Consider the following 16,510-nt stretch of genomic DNA (forward strand, 5'->3'; position numbering starts at 1 on the left):
CCTCTTTTCGATCAACCCTCAGCCTCATCCAACTCCAGCTCCAAATCCTTAGCACAGTCTGTAAGAAGCTGCAGCTGGATGCACTTCTTGCTGTTGTAGTTGTCAGAGACACTGGAGGTCTCCCTGTCTTCCCACATGACCACAAGAGGAGCACTTCCTCTTCCTGCCTGACATTCCCACTGCTCTGACTGTGCACTCTGACTTTGAAAGAAAATTACCCAAAATCTAACCAGGGCCTCTGCCTTTTGGCACCGGAGCCCTTTGAGGCTTTGTCTCATAACTTCCCATTCTTACACTGGCCCACTCACACAATGGCCACTCCTCTTAAATCTAATTTTTTTTTTAAACTAGCCATTGTAAGCTGCCTAATTACCCCATGATCTGTGGCACGTAGAATGTCCCAACTGAACCCACTATTTCCCCCCACCCCCCAAATCTTGTTCTTGCTACACACAACCCAACAGCTCCTAGGAAGCTTTGGCATGCAGTACGTCACAAATGGCTCCATTTGCTTTTTTCAAATCTTATTTCCTCTTGGTTTTCTCTTGATTCCATGTGTGGGTGACAGGTAAGTGGAATTAGGTGGGAGAAAAAATTAGGGTGGGGAATGAAACTTGGTTATGGGGGGGGTGGGCTGGAGATCTGATAGAAACCTCTTTAGATCAGAAGGGGAAAGAATGGAGCACTAGAAGTGCAGATTTCCTGTAACTGAAAAATTCACTGTTTACACTACTGGATTGTAGAATACACAGCTGGAATTTTTGTCATTCTAATATTGTGTTTGGCCTCACCCTGGCAGCCAAGGTGGTCAGCAGGGAATGGGAAGAGGAATAGAAATGAACTGCAATCAGGAGGTCAGGATGGTCACTGTGGACAGAGAGGATGGAGGACAGGGAATGCACAGTACATGAAATTGCAAAATGCAATGTTTACGCTATTGGGCTGTAGACTACGGGGTGGAATACGACATGTCATCTTTCTAGTTTTGCATTTGGCCTCACCCTGGCTGTGGAGAAGGCCAAAGACAGATCAGTATGAGAATGGGAAAGGGGGCTGAAATGACATGCAATCAGAGGTTAGGAGGTCATTGTGGACCGAGGGCAGGTGTCCACAAAAGTTGCCTACATATGCTCTCCCCAGTGTAGAGTAGGCCAGATAGCTATCAGTAAATCCTGTAGATGAGGTTGAAAGAGGTGCATAAGAAGCTTTCTGTGACCTGGAAGCGTTCTGTGCTTTGACTCTGTGACACTGACAAATCTGTTAAGCTTAATAAATATTTTAGTACTTACAAAACTTGACTTATTGTTTACATTGATCTTGTTCATAGTAATCATCTTGTGGTTACACAATGGGTACTATTCGTAAGAACATACAAAATAGGTGCAGGAGTAGGTCATCTGGCCTGTTGAGCCTGCTCCAATATTCAACAAGATAATGACTGATCTGACCATGGATCCATCTCTACCTATCTGCTTTTTCTCCATAACCCTTAATACCCCTACTATGCAAAAATTATTTTACACAGAAGGCATCAATTCAGCTGGAAATTCTCAATAGGTCAGGCACCCTATGTGGAGGGAGAGAAACAGAATTAACACTATTGGGCTGTAGACAATTAACAGTACAGGTCAATGAACTTTCATCAGAATTTAAACTGTTTCTTTCTCCACAGATGCTGTCTGACTGCTGACTATTTCTAGCATGTTGCTTGTATTTCCATTTTTTTTTAGCATCTACAGTTTTTATTTCAATATTATTGTGGGAAAATTTTATTCTACTTACCCTGACTACATTAAAATCTAAACCTGTTTCACGAGCACACTGTATTATTAATCCAAAGCAATTTTTACTCTGATTTGTCATTCCACTGTCATAATAACGTTGCAATACTCGTTGCTGTTCCTCTGTGAATATAGAGCGCAGATTCATCTAAAAAAAGAAAGTACAGTAACTGTTATCACAATTTGAAAAGTATAAACAGCTGAAAAAGTACCTTTAAAAACAGATTTATGACACACAAGAATACAGTTTTTTCTTTTACATTAAAGGAAAATCTGATAAAATCTGATAAAATTAATTTCAAGATGAGATTAATTTCAAGTTCATGTTAAGTTTTGCAAAAGGCTTGTATTATCATTTTGTCATTCAAATAAAACAGCTGAAGGAAATACGTTCCATCTGGTTAATCATTAAAGGAGGGATTTTTTTAATATTCTCTCCAAAGAAACTAAGAGTGAAACAATTGGCACAAGAGATACTGTCCAGATTTTCTATGAATAGACGCTTTCAAGAATTTAAAATCCAAAGTGCAACCAGAAATTAATGATTATATAAAAAAGTGATATATTTAAGACTTTATGACTAACGTGGAAGGAGACTAAGTCACATTTTTTGATTTCAGCTTGGTTTAGGTGAAAGAAGATACAAAGGAGAAAAATCAGACTTTCCAAAAAAGAGGGAAAACAAAGATCAATTCACTTTCATAAATATTATTTGCAGTTATATCTATTAATAAAAAGTAGCACGTTTGCTACTTGCCATGCAATGTGCATTCATAACACGATAAAAATTATGCAAATAAAATGGAATGAACTTGTCTCTTATGGAAACCTGAAATGAAAGCCAATGAATTTGAGAAGACTCAGCTGCCTTTGAACAGAGTTTATTAACAAAGTTATTATTTCTGATAAACCATTGAACTGCCAAGTTCTATTTGTTTTCTGGATTGTTGCTGACTAGCAGACTGTATATTTTACCTCTTTTTAAAAAATCATTCATGGTGCATTTTGAAACTGATGTTGGAGATTATCAATGCAAAGATTTCATAAGTTATACAACTTTAAACCATTATATTAACTTCTTTTTTGTCTGAGTAAGGTGTTCTTGCACAATGTAAGTAGTGGGGTGGGAAAGAAAAATGAAGTTCCCAAGCACCACATGGATTTCACATTATTCAAGGTGCACACCAATCCCTTGAACAGCTTGAGCTCTCCGGCTGAAGCTCCCCTAGACTAAACTCTATCTGCTCAGAACAATCAATAATGGAGCAACTCCATAATTTGCATGCTCCTAGATTGACGGGAGAGCCATGAATTAGTTTGCCCTCCCTCGCCACCATAGAGAGAAAAATTAATGATACAGTATAAATGTATTCTATAAAGTACAAAACAGCCAGTCAATGTTTAAGTGAGAACTACATTTATGTTGTAGGCTTGCAGCTGGTTAAAGTCAGTTGTGAGACTTCCTCCTGGGAAAAATGAAAAGAAACATTGTAAGATGATGACCAGGGTGCAGGTTGCCTTATTTGTGTATGCAGAGGGATATGTACGAGGAGGGCAGCGGTGCCAATCTATTCAGTGAAGAAGCAAATTTAATTAATAAGGAAAATTAAATCACTGTTAATGAGAAAGAAAAATATAATTTAGAGATAAAATTAGCACAAAACTTTGTAGTGGTAAAAATTTAAAATTTTAAAGAAGTTGCAAGACTGAATAAGTTGAGAGACTCAAAAGGTGCTGAGAGTTAGGATGAATAATTTGCTAATCAGATGAAAACGTCCAAACTAAAATAAAAACAATGATGGGATAAGTTCAAGTGTCCTCCATTTCCTCATCATGGTCATCTGTTGGATGAGTCCATGAGCAGCTGTCCAATATTGCATAAATCTTATACTTTAATGGATCACATTCCTTTTGATAAAACATATGAAGTTTGCCATATAATGTTTCATTCTCCAATTCTGTTCCACTTAATGGTAACAAGAGTCCACAAAATTGCCAGAGGACAGTGTACCCTTCCATTATGGTGAGATTGCATTCCTAGAAAACAATTCATATTGCAACTTTCTCTAATGAAAACTCTTTTTGTCCCCTTTGAATTGCGTGTTATAAGTAGGATAAGTTCCTATGGGAAGTTCTTCTTGAAACAGTCACATTCCTTTAGGTGCACGAACTAAACAAGGGAATTGTGATTTGATGTACTATAAACAGAAGAGAAAGGACTGTGGTTTTAATTAACTTAGAATAGATGTTGCACTGTTTGACAGTGTATTCTACATTTATTAATGAAAAAGATGGTCAACTTCCAAAACGAATCTCCTAAGTGGCCTTCCACTGTGAAGTAGCAGCCTGCAATCATTGCCTTTGGTAAACTAGTTCAGTTCTCTGTATGTTTTGTTTTTATCTATACATAAATTCCATTTGACTGAACTTTTATTTCATATCTCAGATTTTTCAATATAGTGATTTGTGAATTCTGTAGGGGTGAATTTCTATTACTTGCACATGGGTTAGTTAGTTAAAATATGTCCCAAGCCTTATAGGCTCAACAGGCCGGTGCTTATGCCGGTTTCCGTGGCGTGAAGCGACTCCCACTCCCGGATAGTACGAGACTCCCCCCACCCCCTGATAGGACACCAGTCTACCGCGAGGCTAACCCCCAGCATTTTGCCGGTACCCATTTTCAGCTGGGTGGACTGGAGCATTGTGTGGTTAAGTGCCTTGCTCAAGGACACAACACACTGCCTCAGCTGGGGCTCGAACTCACGACCTTCAGATCACTAGTCCAACGCCTTAACCACTAGGCCACGCGCCACGCTTGGACATTGGGGAACACCATATTTAAATTTTCAATAACCTTCTGGAATCATACATTGTTACGTATTGTGATGAGTACATTCAGACTGACGAGCAAGAAAAAATAACTTGCACTTTGGTCATGTCCAACACAGCAACATTCCCCAAAGTGTTTCATGGGTACAACATGCAGGAGCTGTGATAAAAGATATTTTAATGAAAAAGAAAGATTGGTGATGGTGTGTCAGTGCAGAAAGCAAAAGCAGAGAAAAAGAGAAAGCCAACGAGGAAGAAAGAAGATATAACATGTATCCAGAGAGAGACTGAGCAAAGAAACATGAAGAACCACATCTTTATGTTTACTCAAAAGAACCTTGCAAATGTAAATGAACTGTAAAGCATGAACAATGAACATGCATGAGGGCCAATTAATTATAGACCAACTGTGTCCCCAAAAAAATTGAGCCTTTAAGGTACAACATTGGTCCTTTTCTATACCTGTCCTTGTGCTGCACCGAGAGTAATGGACCAGATTTAAACCACAACTCATTTTGCAGATCTGGGTCACACTAGCCTGATTGGAACAATTTGGAGCATTATCCTCAAATTATGGCTGGTATTGCAGCTGCAAAGCTCCTCTGAATTGGATACCAACAACGTATAGAGTGGCAGGGATGTGCCTGCGGTTAAATCTAATAGACCTCAATTGTGCTGAGATGCTCAATACCCTAGATGGAAGCATATACCCATTATGGTATCAATGGTTTAGTTGTCTTAGATGCAAAGATGTGGTGTACTTCACTGAACAAACTGAAATAATAACATGAAACAATTTCAGTAATTTTTTGCAGTTTCTCTGTAAAACTGGTCAAAAGCTGAAGAAACAACTGATCCCGTGGCTTATCACTTCATCTCATAACATGCATAATTATCAGGTTTGAAAGGCAACTCTGCACACCATCAGTCAGTCAGCACAGGTTTTTCAGCTGGTTCATTAGGTTTATGGAGAAGATCCCCTGGTTATTTATCATCTGCAAATCAAGATGCCATCACGCCAGCACAGTTCTTGATTGGGCTCCTAAACAAGGGACACAAAAATTATTTAAAGTCTGAACAAGCAGGGATGTTATTTCAATTCCCTCACACCACCGGAGAGTGCTGAACTTGTCTAGTGCAAATTCTGTCAATCCCTCAAACATCCAGCATTGGAGAAAATTTATTTCCATCCTTATGTTGACTTCATCCTTATGTTGTTGACTTCAGAAGGAGTAGCGGACTGTAGGACCCAATTTACATCGGTGGTGCGCAAGTGGAACAGGTCAAAAGCTTTAAGTTCCTCGGGGTCAATATCATAAATGACCTGACGTGGACCAGCCAAGCAGAGTTCACTGCCAAGAAGGCCCACCAGTGCCTTTACCTCCTGACAAAACTAAAGAAATTTGGCCTGTCCCCTAAAACCCTCACTAATTTTTATAGGTGCACCGTAGAAAGCATTCTTCTAGGGTGCATCACAACCTGGTATGGAAGCTGTCCTGTCCAAGACCGAAAGAAGCTGCAGAAGATCATGAACACGGCCCAGCACATCACACAAACCAATCTTCCATCCTTGGACTCACTTTACACTGCACGCTGTCGGAGCGGTGCTGCCAGGATAATCAAGGACACGAACCACCCAGCCAACAGAGTTTTCATCCCTCTTCCCTCCAGGAGAAGGTTCAGGAGCTTGAAGACTCGTATGGCCAGATTTGGGAACAGCCTCTTTCCAACTGTGATAAGACTGCTGAACGGATCCTTACCCAGGTCTGGGCCGTACCCTCCAAATATCCGAACCTGCCTCTCGGTTTTTTTGCAGTACCTTACTTCCCATTTTTCTATTTTCTATTTATGATTTATAATTTAAATTTTTAATATCTACCAATTTTAACTATTTTTAATATCTTTAATATTTAATATTTGTAATCCAGGGAGCGTGAAGCGCAGAATCAAATATCGCTGTGATGATTGTACGTTCTAGTACCAATTGTTTGGTGACAATGAAGTATAAAGTATGGTAAAACATCTCCAGGGAAGAGAGATCATCCGAGACAAAGATCCGCCATTGCCTTGACCCCATTACTACCTCTACAGCATCATTTTCCAGCAGTCTGATACATGCTCTCGCCTCTCTTTTACACCTTCTATATCTGAAGAAACTTTTGGTATCCTCACTAATATTATTGACTAGCTTACTTTCGTATTCCATCTTAACCTTCTTATTGACTTTTTAGTTGCCTTCTGTTGGTATTTGAAAACTTCCCACTATTTTTTCCACTATTATATACACTCTCTTTGGCTTTCATGTTGGCTTTGACTTCTCTTATTTAGTCATGATCGTGTCATCCTGTCTTTAAAATACTTCTTCCTCTTTGAGATATACAGTTACAAGAAAAAGTTTGTGTACCCTTTGCAGTTACCTGGTTTTATGCATTAATTACTCATAAAATGTGGTCTCAAGTGTGGGCTGGGCGCGTGGGCAGGCGTGAAACAGGAGGGGGGCAGGCTGGGCAAAGGAGAATTCAGTTGATGTTGTGTACTTAGATTTCCAGAAAGTGTTCGACAAGGTGCCACACGAGGATGCTTTACAAGCTACGAGCCCATAGGTATTACATGGAAGATTCTAGCATGGATAATGTAGTGGCTGACTGGCAGGAAGCAGAGTGGGAACATAGGGAGCCTTTTCTGGTTGGTGTTCCACAGGGGTCTGTGTTGGGACCAATTCTTTTAATGTTATATGTTAATGATTTGGATGATGAAATTGATGGCTATGTTGCAAAGTTTGCAGACAATATGAAGATAGGTGGAGGGGCAGGTAGCTTTGAGGACGCAGAGAGGCTACAGAGGACTTAAGACAGGTTAGAAGAATGGGTGAAGAAATGGCAGATGGGGAGGAAATGCACTTTGGTAGAAGAAATGAAAAGGTAGACCATCTTCTAAATGGAGAGAACATACAAAAAACTGATGTGCAAAGGGATTTGGAATGCTTGTGAAGGATTCCCTTAAGGCTAATTTGCAGGTCGAGTCTGTGGTGAGGAATTTCAAGAGGACTAGAATATAAAAGTATGAAATGTTCAGGCTTTATAAAGGCCTGACTTGAAGTATTACGAGCAGTTTTGGGCTCCTTATCTTAGAAAGGATGTGCTGAAACTGGAGTGGGTTCAAAGGTTCAAGAAAATGATTCCTGGTTTAAACAGTTTGTCACATATAGAGCGCTTGATGGCTTCGACCTGTATTCACTGGAAATCAGAAGAATGAGAGGTAACCTCATTGAGACCTATCAAATGCTGAAAGGCTTTGATAAAGTGGATGTGGAGAGGATGTTTCCTATGGTGAGAGAACCCAAGTCCAGAGAACACAACCTCAGAATCGAGGAGTGTCCTTTTAGAAAGAAGATGAGGAGAAATTTCTTTAGCCAGACAGCAGTGAATCTCTGGACTTCATTGCCACAGGCAGCTGTGGAGGCCAAGTCTGTATGTATATTTAGGGCAGAGGTTGATAAGATTATTGATTGGTCAGGGCATGAAGGGATAGGGGGAGAAGGCAGGAGACTGGGGCCAAGAGGAAAATTGGATCAGCCATGATGAAATGGCGGAGCAGACTCCATGGGTCAAATGGCCTAATTCTGCTCCTATACCTTATGGAAGTAAGTCCCCAGAAAAAAGAGAAAGACGGACAGCATGTCAGTGAATGAGAATAAAGTTTAAAGCACAACGGTAACTATACTTTGTAATGAAGGCTGGCCCTTGGATGTAAGTGATTAGTTGTGCAGATCAGAATGGAAAATTACCGGGGAAAATAGATGGAAAGGGATCTGAGAAAAGCCAGAGACATCAAGTTCTCCACCTCAATGGCAAGGCAGACCAGGGGGGTGGGGGAAGTCACACAATGCTGAAAGGCAGCCATCCCAGCTGAATGGGGTGTGAACACAAAAATGTTGGGCCAGCAATTGAAAGAATAGTTGGGAGAGGGTACCACCAGGATAAGGTCTTTGCAGCTATTTGAATAGAGAGCACCCAAAACCCTCCTGTAGATCAATCAAAAAGACTGGTTGTAAACCTTTGGAACTTTTTATTGCTATCGCTGCGCAGTCTTGTAGATAGCTAACTAGGGATGTTAGTGTAGATGTAGGTGCACATAGGTTAGTGATTTGAAGTGAAGGGCATTTTCAATGCCTCACTTAATTAGATCCTCCTTAAACTTTGGCCTTCCTGGGATAGATTCCTGTCCTGGCGCCAAGAGGAAGGTATGGTGGGGAGTAATGTGAAGTTATGTGAATATAGCAGATATTAATTCAAACAATATCCAGGCTTCAGTTCCTTTTGTAAATGTAAACAAGTTCAGGAAGTTTGTAATTAGCCTTCATTTTTTTTTATATAAATTGCAAGCAGTAGATTGAAGTTAAAGCACAGGCTATTCCACTGTCTAAGAGATGGCATATGCAAGAGTAAATTGTTAAGACAATGGAGTTGGGTTAATTGACTTGCATTAAACTAGACAATATGGTTAAGTTATCTGTACCATTGTGACGTGACCTCAGTGCAAACTGGCAGACTGGACATATGTTGTCAATTAGCGTATCAAACATAGTTACAGGTATAGGCAATCAAAAGTTTTTGTGTACTTACTAATCTAACAGCCTTGACAACATTGATTTTGGTTGTGTCTGCCTTTCTGTCATCAAAAGGTTTTAGAATTTTTGTGTTAATTAGTTTCTCCCAAAGGCATTTGCGCCTTCAGAAGTATCTTATCAATTACAAACTGCTTCTACTACGTATCTCAAAGGAGCCATATCATTGTAACTATTGAAATTATATTGAATCACCTACTGTTATCATTAATCTTACGGGTATAAAAATGTGATGTACCTTTGGGTTAGTGAGCCTCTACTGAGAGTGTCTCCAGAATGATGCCTGCTTGTTATGCTGAATAAAGACCTTCTATATCACCAGCTTCAATGTCTCTCCAATGACTTCGATCACAGTCACAACAGAACTCAGCAGGTCATGCAGTATTTATGGAGGGAATTGGACAATTGATGATTCTGGTCCAGACCCCTCATCTAAACTGAAAGACAGAGGGGTCACAGCCAGTATAAAAAGAGGAGAAGGGTGGAGCAGGAGCTGGTAGGTGATAGGTAGATAGTTGTGGCCTCCTCTGCACTGATAACACTGGACACAGACTTGCAACCACTTCGCCAAACAACCTCCCTATCCATCGGGATCTCCTAGTAGCCAACCATATTAATTCTCCTTCCTATTCCCACAACATCTGTCCTCAGTCTCCTCAACTGCCAAGATGAGGTAAAATGCAAACTTGAGCAATAGCATGTCATATTGTGCTTGGGGGTAGATTACAATCTGACTGTATTAATACTGAATTCTCCAACTTTCAGCAACTACGCTTCCTTCCGTCTCTTGTCTCCCCTTCTCATCTATCTGCCCCTATCGCCATGTCTCTTTACCCTCCTGCACAGTCTCCATCGTCATATCTCCCATACGTTCCATCCACTGGTCTCCTCATCTGTTTTTCCTCCCCTGTGCCCTCGCCATTCCCTTCTGCATTCCATACTCCACCTTTCTCTCAAATCTTATTCCATCCCTTTGTTGCCTCTGTCCACCACCTCCCAGCTTCTGGCACTATCCCCACTCTCCCCTATCACCCCTTCTCACAAGATCTACCTGCAGCTCTTGCTCCACTCCTTTCCTTCATGTTTATATACTGCCTATCTCTCCTTTTGTTTTTAGTCTAGATGAAGGGTCTCAACCCAAAATGTTGCATGTCCATTTCCCTCCATACTGACTGACCTGCTGCATTCTTCTAGCATTGTTAAAGTCAGAATCCAATCCACTTCTCTAGGCTGAACTATATGGCGAACTTCACATACAGAGTCTCAATTATAAATGCAATCTAATTAAATAATTGAAAGGCAACTTGGAAAATTCTTGAAAAATGAAGTCAGCAGCAGATTACATCCATAACTCAAAACAATCCACTGTATGAAAATCAGATTTCACTGTTTTTGAAGAAACTCTGAAATAAATTCAGAATGAAAATAACAAGACTTGAGGTTATGTACTCAAGAGCTTACACTACTTACTGGGATGGTCCAAGAAACTCTGGGCCAGAAGTCCTTTTGGCTCAGAATTAAAATGTCTGAGCAGGTATACCTCACTCCTCTCCTAAGCTCTATTTTGAAAAATGTAACCCTTCTATTTCTCCCTGAGATTTGAGGAATGGTCCCTGACCTGAAATATTAAGTGTTTTCTCTTTTCACACACTGACTGATTTCTACTGATGTTTTCTATATTTGTCAGAGCATGTGTACGTGTGTGTGTGTGTGTGTGTGTGTGTGTGTGTGTGTGTGTGTGTATGTATATATATATATATATATATACACACACATACATACACACACACACACACACACACACACACACACACACACACACACACACACTCACAAAAGGAAAGAAATGGTTGATGTTTAATAGAGGTATCAATGATGGAACAAATCTATGGAATAGTATTCTCTGCAAATGGTGAAAACATTTTTTTTTAAAAACACACACAAAGTTGCTGGTGAATGCAGCAGGCCAAGCAGCATCTCGTGTTTGCGTTTTTTTAAAAAATAGAATAGATTAGGAGAGAAGGAACACGTTGAATGGTGCAGACTGAAAACATCGAGAGTCGTACGAGTGGGAAATTTAATCAAGCCGCAATGTTGTTGTCTACGTCCATCAAAAAATTAATGGTTTTGCATTACCATTTTGCATTAGGAATTTATGACACAAGTCATAAAAGCAAAGTGAACACTAAATGTGTCATTTCCTCCGCAATTCAAACAGATACTACAGGCTACCATGCTCCTATTGCTGGATATTTTAAGAAATTATGTATGTATTTGTGAGTGTTATATTCAAATCATATTCTGATACCTGCTTCACAAGCTATTCCACAGTTAATTGCCAGATGGAATAACAGTTCACAAAAACTTATGCCCTCATTCAAGAACCGTGTGACATATTCCATTCATTCTGTAAAGAATAATTCTCGGTTGGTTGAGAATTCAACAGTCACTTGAAATTGGGAAAATAAAGGAACATCAGATTCACAATTTTGCTCGAAATCAGAAAGTAGCTATGGTCTTGAGGCGCTATGATCTTGAGGCCAGATGGTCTCCTGTCTTAATATAAAGGATCACAGTTTCATATTGCAACTCCAAAACAATTGGATGATTTAGTGTTTCAGTTAGCAGAGCCAGACACTCAGATTCAATCCTGGTGTTGTCTGTGTGGAGTTTGCATGTTCTCCCTCTGGCTGCATAGATTTCCTCTCACGTCCAAAAGGCATACCTATTGGTAGGTTAATTGCACCCTTGTAAATTGTCCCTAATGTACGGGAGGGGGGTAGGGGAGATCTGAAGAGCAGAGGGGATCAAAACACCTTGCAAGAGTGGATTTGGAGAGGCTGTTTCCTATAATGGAAGAGTCTAAGACCAGAGGACACAGCCTCAGAATAGAGCAGCGTCCTTTTAGAACAGAGATGAGCGGGAATTTCTTTAGCCAGAGAGTGGTGTATCTCTGGAATTCTTTGCCACAGGCAGCTGTGAAGAACAAGCCTTTATGTATATTCAAGGCAGAGGCTGATAGATTCTCGATTGGTCAGGACATGAAGGAATACGAAAAGGAAAGAAGGAGATTGGGGCTGAGAGGAAAATTGGATCAGCCATAACGAAATGGTGGAGCAAACTTGATGGGCCAAATGGCCTAATTCTGCTCCTATAAAATGGAAAGGGTATAAAATAGGAACATAAATAAGTGGTTTATGGTTGGCATGGGCGTGCTGGGTTGAAGGGCCTGTTTCCATGTAGAATAACTTTATCAACTAATTTTAAAGGATACCTTCCTATTATTCCATGCCTATCAGTAGCCATATTGTCAGCAGAAAATTTTTCAAGCTTTGCTTGGTATATGTTACTTATGCAATTGAAAGGAGTAGAGAAAAGATCACGACCTCAAAACTAAAACGTTTTAAAAATGTGCCAACTATTTTCAAATCCATTAATTGCAGCATTAAAACTGAACACACGAGCTGATCAGACATTTTAAATACCAGACCCCTTAATCCTCTTCCATTTGTTCAACCCATGACTCAACTCACCCAACCCTCCTCCTGTACACACTTGGCCCCCCTTACGTTCTTTTTCTTCATCGCATTAAATATCTTTACATTTCACAGCACTGATGAACAGTTGAAGTCTGCCATTATAAATCAAGCTACTACAATATGGATAGTCGAAATCAACAGAATTCAGCACTCACAGCTGAAATTAAGAAAGTATAAATGGAATATATTGATATCACTTCTATTATGGTTAATGAAAATCAGCTCCCTTGCTATCATTTATTAGCGGAACCGAACAAAATCAGACGAGTTCACATGAGAATTCAGATGCTAATGGCCTTTCATTGGTTTGAATATGATTACATTCAAAATGTATTTCAGAAATGAAAGCTGGAAAAAAACTGGAGAGTTAAAGTGGCAAAAGCGGTCTAAAATATTTTCAACTGCCAGAACAAATTTCAGAAATCATTCACTTTTATGAAATGTATACTCTTGAAATATGCTCTTCCACACAATACACTAACATGCACAGATGCTTCTTGAGTATCATTCCATTTTTCTGGATAATTTCACATAAAAGTAAGGAATTTGCAATCATTTTTGGATTTGATTTCCATTTAATTATAAAATGCATCAATAATAGTTTCCTTATTACAAAAGATCCCAAAGAGCTTGATACTTCAGTAATTGTTTTAAACAGGAAACTAAAGTGGGAATTAGAGAACTTAATGAAAATAAATAACATGCATTTATATGCCCTTTTCAAAACTTACAAATGAATTGTAAGCATTGATTAGTTTTCTCACAGATAGCTTCTAGAGACAGGAATGTGATCATCACCAATCTATTATTAGTGATATTGATTCAGTAATTAAATAAGAACCCTGGGGATAGCTCCCTTGCTATTCTCTGAAACGACGACACAGGATGTTTTACATCTGCCCAACAGAACAGTCATGGACTCATTTCAATCTCTTCTATATAAGGAGACTTGAGAGTGATGACCATCAGGAAAATGCCAGAAACTCTCAGGAGATTAGGGATGTAGAGAGAGAGAAGAACTGCTAATGTTTTTTGTCAATGACAGTTTATCAGTTATCTGTTTTACTCTCTTTACAGAAGCTTCAACACATTTACTGATTTTCTATAAGGGCCATTCACAGTATTTCATGCTCCCAGTGCATCGTCTACATCAGTGAGACCTAATGTACACTAGGGAATTGCTTCAAGGAGCTCCTCCTTTCTACCAGCCACAAAAAGTTGGATTTCCCAATAGCCGTCCACTTCAATTTGATGTCCCATTCCCACGTTGCTCAATGGCCTCCTCTACTTCCAGGAGGAAGCCACACTCATTTTGGAGGAGTAATACCTCTTATTCTATCTGGGTAATCCATAGCCTGATGGTACGAACATCGGTTTCCCTAAATTTCGGTAGTTTCTCCTCTCTCCCCCTTCTCTCTTTTATCATTCCCCATTCTGGTTCCCCCACTAGCCTTTCTCTTTTTCTCACCTGCCAGTCACCTCCTTTGTGCCTCTCCTCATTCCCTTTCTTCCATGGTCTACTGTCCTCTCCTATCAGATTCCTTATTCTTCAGCCTTTTACCTCTTCCACTTATCATTTTCCAGCTTCTTACCACACACAGACACCTACCTACCTTTCCCCCTCACCTGGTTTCACTGATCACCTGCCAGTTTGTACTACTTCTTCTTCCCCCACCTTTTTATTCTTCTTTTCCAATCATAGAAAGGAAGAGGGCAGAAACAAGCCTGAAGTGTCGACTCCCTATTTCCCTCCAAGGACTTACTGAGTTCCTTCCAACATTTTGTGCGTGTTGCTCATAACTCTGATTTTCTTTCAGATTTCTAGCCACTGCAGCTTTTTGCTTTGTGATGATTCTACAGCCCTGAGAAGAGAATATAATTTTCTGTTGCAAAAGCACATACAAAAAAAAACCTCATTATATAAATGTACATATAAATATGGAAAATAATCTTAAATGGCCAGAATTCTATGAAATCATGTAAAGTCTTTCTCATGTTGATATTAATTATCTGCATGGCAGTGTCTCACAACATCAGTGAGGTAAGCAAGCATTTTATAGCTTAATTTAAATGCTGGTCTAGATACAAGAGCCAATTGCCTTCTTCGAAAAGCACCATGGAATCTTTTACCCTGCACGCAAATAGGCAAGAGCTTCTAAACCTCAGAAATACAATTTTAATTTGCAACCAGACAGAAAACCAAGCAGTAACTCCACGACTGCAGAACCCAGCTGAGATCCCAAGGTTTCAGTAAAGCCTCTTATCATGCCCGCCCATATCATGATTTATTTATTTAGTGATACAGAGTGGAAGTAGGCCCTTCTGGCCCTTCGAACCACACCATCCCTGCAACCCCACAACTCTGATTTAGCCTAACCTAATCATGCGACAACTTACAATGACTAATGAACCTACACAATACGTCTTTGGACTGTGGGAGGAAAACTGGAGCTCCTGGGAAAATCCATGCATTCCACAGGGAGGGCATGCAGAGACTCCTTACAGAGCAGCACCAGAATTGAACTCCATACTCCAGAATGCCTCGAACTAAAAATAGCATCACTACCATGGTACCCATTTCCTGGATAATTTCTGTTATCCAGTAATTACTGAATAATGAATTACTTGATAAATCTCAAGAAACTTCTATGAATATGCTACTCAAAAAGACACAGTACAAGACCTCCACAGTTTACAAACATCAACTAATGTGCAATCCATAACCCGTATAACAAATAAGTGTTTGAAAGAATGAAAGGATGGACTTGCAGGTGACTACTCTTGATAGTAGTTGAAATTTTTCCGCTTCAAAACTCAAGAATACATGCTGGTCAACATATTAAAGCAAACTTTGCAAATCCTATCCGGAGGCATGCTGCCCAAGCCAACAGCAGTCTTTTTAAGATTTCAATAATGCTTAAAACTTCATCTACAGTAAAATGCTACACAAGTATGTTATTCGTCCATGATATTAACTTTTCTAACACTGGCTTTTTTTTTATTAAAAATTGCGAAACAAGATTTAAAATGCTTCTCTGGAGTATCTACTCCTGTGGGATAACCCACCTTTTCAGGCATCTTTGGCTGCGTGGGAACTCGATTCACAATCGCATTTCCAACTTGCGAAATGTTTGGTTTACCAAGAGCTCTCAGAAACAGAACCCTGCCAAAACCTGGGGAGGACATATACCAGCTCCTGTAAAACATTGGCACAACCAAATCAATCCCAATCTTTTTGGTTTGAACAAAATATAAATCCTTAGCTACACACAAAATACTGAGAGCAGATCAATAGAGGAAAAAGAACAGTTAACACTTAGAAGCACACACAAAATGCTGGAGGAAATCAGCAGGCCAGCAGCATCTACGGAAGAAAGTACAGTCAACGTTTCGGGCCAAGACCCTCCAGCAGATCCTTGGCCCAACATGTCAACTATACTTTTTTCCATAGATGCTGCCTGGCCTACTGAGTTCCTCCAGTATTGTGTGCATTGCTTGGATTTCCAGCATCTGCAGATCCCCATCTCTCCATCTCGTTTGTTAACAGTTTAGGCTGAGACCCTTCATCAGGTCCTAATAAAGGATCTCAGCCCAAAACGTAAACTGTTCCTTTCCCACCTTTGATGCTGACTAACCTGCCGAGTTTCTCCAGCAGTTTGTGCTGCTTCAAATTTCCAACATCTGCAGTCTCCCATTTTTACATGGGTATCCTTTCTTCTTGGCTCCCAGAGATC

General features: G+C 39.9%; 1 protein-coding gene across 6 annotated transcripts in view; it reads right to left on the minus strand.

Annotated features, from left to right (window-relative positions):
* The window catches only part of hdx (highly divergent homeobox), a 153,332-nt gene that overhangs the window by 104,430 nt on the left and 32,392 nt on the right, over positions 1-16,510 (minus strand). For 2 of the 6 annotated variants that reach the window (XM_072271229.1, XM_072271234.1), the window contains 2 exons: positions 15,843-15,972; positions 1,783-1,929 (listed from right to left, as the gene is read on the minus strand). In XM_072271229.1, coding sequence (XP_072127330.1) covers positions 1,783-1,929; positions 15,843-15,962 — 267 coding nt within the window. In that variant the 5' untranslated portion in view covers positions 15,963-15,972. Of the gene's footprint in view, positions 1-1,782; positions 1,930-5,532; positions 5,562-15,842; positions 15,973-16,510 lie in introns of those variants that run through there. The other 4 variants (XM_072271231.1, XM_072271233.1, XM_072271230.1 and 1 more) reach the window with 3 other exon arrangements.

The sequence above is a fragment of the Mobula birostris genome, chromosome 10 (assembly GCF_030028105.1).
Source record: "Mobula birostris isolate sMobBir1 chromosome 10, sMobBir1.hap1, whole genome shotgun sequence".
NCBI classification, from domain to species: domain Eukaryota; kingdom Metazoa; phylum Chordata; class Chondrichthyes; order Myliobatiformes; family Myliobatidae; genus Mobula; species Mobula birostris.